The sequence below is a fragment of the Acipenser ruthenus genome, chromosome 1 (assembly GCF_902713425.1).
Source record: "Acipenser ruthenus chromosome 1, fAciRut3.2 maternal haplotype, whole genome shotgun sequence".
Classification (NCBI taxonomy): Eukaryota; Metazoa; Chordata; class Actinopteri; order Acipenseriformes; family Acipenseridae; genus Acipenser; species Acipenser ruthenus.
Genome location: NC_081189.1, coordinates 75125521 through 75131520, shown reverse-complemented (window position 1 = coordinate 75131520; position 6000 = coordinate 75125521). Strand labels below are relative to the sequence as shown.

The window sequence follows — 6000 nt, the reverse complement described above, 5'->3', positions numbered from 1 at the left end:
TTGAGGGACGGCCTTTTCTTGGCAGTGCCTGGGTGGTGTGATGCAGCTTCCACTTCCTGATTACTGATCCAATTGTGCTCACTGGGATATCCAAACACTTGGATGTTATTTTGTACCCTTTCCCTAATCTATGCATTTGTATTACTTTATCTCTAACTTCTGCAGAATGCTATTTGGTCTTCATTTTCTTTCAGATTCACAGCCTGACCAATGATCCTTCAACAGTGCGATTTTTATCCAGAAAATGTGACAGCAACTTTAATGGTTCATAGGTGGAGGCCAAAGGTAATTGTGTCCTCATTAGGGCAATTTCTTTCATCGGTGTAAACTGGGAGCTTCCACAGCACAGAGGTTGAATACTTATGCAAGCAAGATATTTCAGTTTTTTATTTTTCTTAAAAATATTTCCCAACATAAAACCAATGTCACCTTACAATAATTGATTTTGAGTTTCAGTGTTTTAAAATAAAATATCAAACAGAACGAAATTTCAATGTACCATTTGTAATTCAGTAATATGAGAGAATTGGTCAGGGGTCAGAATACTTTTGCAAGGCACTGTATATATATATATATATATATATATATATATATATATATATATATATATATACCCCCTAGAATGAAATACAGTCTAGAATTAAAAGTTTATGGCACAGTTTATGGCATAGCTATACATTAAAATGACTATGGCGCTGCCATAATATTGACTTAGTCCAGGCCAGGGTAACGTAGGAACTGTAAAATTAAATAATCAGTCATCTTTTTAATTGCTAGGAAAGAAATTACATTGTAAAATTATTCAGCAGGTTTCATTTGACTTTATGAAGCAAAATTAGTTAATTCTATAGGGTGATGCAAAACTTTTGGGAATAGCTGTACCTTTGTCAAACTCTGCCTACCAAGGCTTACAAAGGATCAGAAGTGTAACTTAATGGAAGAATCTAGTTCCAAACTTTTGCAAACCATAGCACTTTTAAATGATTAGTACATAGCAAAATTACAAACAAATATACACAAAACAAAATTGTGAAATGGGGGCGTTCAATTATAACTTAATTATGTTTTGGATCATTTCGCCCCCTCCCCCCACCCCTCCCCAAAGCATGCAAGCATGATTATACAACAAATTACAAAACAATCCACATCTTCTTTTCCCACCCTGCTCCCTCATCAACATCCAACATCAAAGTCACAATCACCCCCCACCCTCCCCTCCCCTGTGGTTGAATTTGAACAGCCACTATATCTCAGCTTCCAGCTCCAATTATTCAAACTTGTAGTTCATGTTAATATGGCATCATTTACAGCAGGCAATTATGAGCAGGAAGCGGTTGGTTTCAATCACGACTGTCAGTTTTCATCTGGCACCTGAAATTTCAAACAAAAATGGGGAAGCTGTTAAATGCGTTTTTTGTTTTAATACATCATTTACAAAAACTATATGAATGTAGTAAATTGACTTTGAAGAAGGGTATTAATAAATAATACCTTCTACTAGCCAGGGGCCTCCATTAAATCAAAGTTTATGGCACAGCAATAGCTATAAAAAGGCTTTGGAGCTACCATTATATTGATACAGCACGAGCCTTTTGAACCAAGCTGAAAAAAAGCACAACCAGCTCTGGACATCTCAAAACAAGGCACAGTGCTGGCCAGATCAGGAACTCATATCAGGGAAAGAATTATTATTATTATTATTATTATTATTATTATTATTATTATTATTAGTAGTAGTAGTAGTAGTAGTAGTATGTCCTGTACTGGTAAAGGCCATCTCCTTTGTCAGCATTGAACTCATGACAGCTCAGCTCAGCAGAGTAAATTAAATTGAGTAACTCATCAATTGACCAGCAGAGGTCACTCAAACCCAAACTATTGGGATGTTTTTGGCGGGACGCTTTTGTTTTTGGATTACTGGTAGTTATTATTCACAACTGAATGGCTCATTCTACATGAATCTCATAATTGGATAATTTACAAAGAAAGCTTGACACTGAATCACTGTAAAGGATAGTTCTGATACTGAAATCCAATAAAGCAACTTCAATGTACTTTACATTTTAATCACAAAACTACTGGAAAATCAAATAGTTAGAAACAAAATCATTCTTGTTTCATAATTACAGTACTCTATAATCCACTTAATGTGATGTCATTGATTAACTATGCATTTTCTCAAATGCAACACTGTTACAAGATTAAAAGAGAATTTAGGGAGTTAGTATTAACATTAACATCAATGGTGTGAATACACGGACCTATGTAGAGTAGCTACAGAAGCAATTACACCAAACATCACATTTTAGGCATGTATATACATTTTGCCACTATGTAGTCTGCAGTTATGCATGTTCTCATTTCTGAGGGAACATTCTTTTTTGAATAATGCACTAAAAGTGGTCTTTTAGTGCATTATTCAGTAGCTTCACATTGCAGCATGTTATTAATGCTCTAGAATGTTCCAAATCATTCTGAGTGGTTACTATTGCAATTACTAATATATATATATATATATATATATATATATATATTACTAATATATATATATATATATATATATATATATATATATATATATAAATTAGTACTATCTTGTAAGGGGCTACTTTGGATCATATTTCCTAATGTATTGCTGTTAAATCACAGCTGAGCACTACTGTAGATGGTTCTGGTGCTTATTAATATAAGAACATAAGAACATAAGAAAGTTTACAAACGAGAGGAGGCCATTCAGCCCATCTTTTTCGTTTGGTTGTTAGTAGCTTATTGATCCCAGAATCCCATCAAACAGCTTCTTGAAGGATCCCAGGGTGTCAGCTTCAACAACATTACTGGGGAGTTGGTTCCAGACCCTCACAATTCTCTGTGTAAAAAAGTGCCTCCTATTTTCTGTTCTGAATGCCCCTTTATCAGGTCAAAAATGATTTCCGTTACACAAGAGTAGATGTTAAAACTTCATGCTGATTTGAACTCGGCTCTCGCCAAGATAAGCACCAACTAAGACGTAGCTTTACAGTAAACTAATGTGATCCATTTACGTTTCCTTCCATATGATGATGTAGATATCCTTCTGTCTGATGTTGATGGCTGAAGTGTAATGCTGGCTCCAGGGATCAGCTTATTTTGCCTCCCTGGCGCATCAGCACACACAACGGCTGCGATGCTGGCTCCGGGGATCAACCACAGTGTGGCCTCCCCAGCGCATGTGGGCATTTTCCATCCTCAGTGTTTCGTCGACTAGCCCACGACACCTCAAGAGGGCTCGACGGTGATGCTGGCGTCCCAGCATCACCCCCCTCCGTCCCACACTCAACTCAGCCCAGCTTACTTACCTGTACATCAGCATTTCTTTCTTTCTATTGTGTTTGAGATCCCCAGCCAGAATTTTTCCGCCTCAACCACAGCCAGTTGCTGCTCCTCTCTGCTGCTTCAGATAAGTTCTTCACTGTGCTACGCAACTCTTGGCCACTGAATCCGACGTCTCTGAGAAACCGGGTTGTAGAGTGTGCCACAAATCCTCGACAACCCACTTCCACTGGGGAAACCCGGAATCTCCATCCTCGCTGTTCCACTTCAGTGGCTAGTTGAGCATACCGCAGTTTCTTCCTCTCGTACGCCTCATCTACTGCATCCTCCCATGGCACTGTTAACTCTACCAGGTGAACAAGGTGTGCTGATCCAGACCACAAGACAATATCTGGCCGAAGGTTAGTGGTGGCAATCTCAGGTGGAAAAATAAGCCGTTGACCAACATCTGCCAGCATTTTCCAGTCTCTAGCAGCTTCCAGTTGTCCTGGGTGAGGATTGGTTTTAACACCTTTTCTTGGTGGTTGCTCTCCTGGGCGGAGGAATGTTGTCTTTTGTGTAATGTTTTGATGGAACAGGTGGCAACTTATTGGTCATGTTATGCTTGTCTTCCAATGCTAAGGCCAAACATCGCAGCACCTGGTCATGGCGCCAAGTAAACCGTCCTTGGCTAAGAGCCACCTTACATCCTGTCAAAATGTGCCTTAATGTTGCAGGTGATGAACACAAAGGACATGAGGGATCCTCCTACCCAGAGGTTTAGGTTCTGTGGTGATGGGAGAACATCATATGTTGACCTGATAAGGAAACTGATCCTGCTCTGTTCCATTGACCATAGGTCTTGCCAGCCAATCTTGCGTTGTTCCACACTCTCCCATCTCATCCATTCTCCCTGCTTGGCCTGGGAAATGGCCTTTATACACCTCATCCTCTCCTCCTGCTTTTGCACCTCTTTGACTACCAGCTTCCTCCTTTGAGCTGGGGCTGCCTTGTGCCATGTAGGAGGAGCTGAACTGAGACCAAGACCCCTCTTCCATGCTGAACTTGCCCCAGGAATAGTTTGTACTTTTTCCTTCCTTTTTTCAACTCCAAACCTCTCTCTTCCATATGCGTAGATGATGTCCCCAAATTTATCCAGCTTCTTTTCAACTGTTCCACTTAATCTTTCCAATGCAAAGCAGAGATCTGTGTTTACTGTGTCCCATGCAGTTTTCTCACAAGCTCTTGGCTATTTAACTCCAGGCTTGTGCCCGTTGAGGTTCTTTTCTCTCTTATGCTGGTTTGTCTGACCGGGTTCACAAGGATCATTAGGTTCATCACTAACTGTGTCCATGCAAGTCCTCCTCACATCTATGACAGGGGTGCTGATATCCTGCGAACTGTGGTTTGCTTCCTGTCGCTGGATTTCATTCGACTGACTTGACTGACTTCGTAAGAAGTACTGATCAATGCGAGGCCCTTGTCCCTTCTCCCTCAAGCATTTCATTCTCCCTTGATGAATCTTCAAACCCCTGACCATTGTCGCCTTGCTCCAGCTGCTGACACAAACCTGGAGTTCCATGTCTTTGCTAACTGCAGATCTTGAACTAGTCTTTTGTGACGTACTCTCCATACTCATATTCGTTTCCGTTCCTAAGTCGTTAACCGTGTTGTCCAACGTTGAGTCATCTTCCGCCCCCGCTCTCGCAGACTCTAGGGGTATTTTTCTCTTTAAAAAAGTCCACTGGGTCGACATTGTCTATACCTTTTAGGATTTTGAATGTTTGAATCAGACTGCCGCGTAGTCTTCTTTGTTCAAGACTGAATAGATTCAATTATTTTAGTCTGTCTGCATACGACATGCCTTTTAAACCCGGGATAATTCTGGTTGCTCTTCTTTGCACTCTTTCTAGAGCAGCAATATCCTTTTTGTAACGAGGTGACCAGAACTGAACGCAATATTCTAGGTGAGCTCTTACTAATGCATTGTAAAGTTTTAACATTACTTCCCTTGATTTAAATTCAACACTTCTCACAATATATCCGAGCATCTTGTTGGCCTTTTTTATAGATTCCCCACATTGTCTAGAAGACATTTCTGAGTCAACATAAACTCCTAGGTCTTTTTCATAGTTCCCTTCTTCAATTTCAGTATCTCCCATAAGATATTTATAAAGACACCTTGACTGATCTAATCTACATAATGTATTTCTTTGGCAGGAAACTGGAACTGAGTAGCAGCTTCTGAACCTAGGCAAAAGCACCTTGACACAGATTACATAAAAAGTACCAAACAAAAACCTACAATTTAAGTCACTACTGTAAGAATTATGAAGAATGATTGCAAATATAATAAAAAAAGTAAGGCGACAGTAAAAAAAAAAAAAAAAAAAAAAAAAAAAAAAGATGATTTTGAAGTTACTTATAAAGCCATGATAATAAAGAAGCACCACACTTTACTTTTTTAAACAGCCCAGGCAGATAATGACAGATGAATAACTAGAGCACTTTTGAAAAGTCTATTTTTCATCTCATGCTCACTGTGGCGCGGTCAAATAGCAGGAAACACCCCCATGTTGAAATATGAACTACTGGCTGGACATTGCATGAAAAGTACAATAGGAATATAAAAAGCCTGCTGTTTCCTCTGACTTATTGGGTGTGTATGCATTAGGGAATACATAATGAGAAAACATGAAAACATCATGGAAA

At 39.4% G+C, this 6000-nt stretch overlaps 1 protein-coding gene across 17 annotated transcripts in view; it reads right to left on the bottom strand.

The window, feature by feature from the left end:
• Positions 1 to 751: 751 nt before the first annotated feature.
• Positions 752 to 6000, bottom strand: part of LOC117420716 (TRIO and F-actin-binding protein-like) — a 49979-nt gene continuing 44730 nt past the window's right edge. For all 17 annotated transcript variants that reach the window (XM_059029811.1, XM_059029824.1, XM_059029830.1 and 14 more), the window contains one exon: positions 752 to 1371. In XM_059029811.1, the coding sequence (XP_058885794.1) occupies positions 1341 to 1371 (31 nt within the window). In that variant the 3' untranslated portion in view covers positions 752 to 1340. The remainder of the gene's footprint in view (positions 1372 to 6000) is intronic.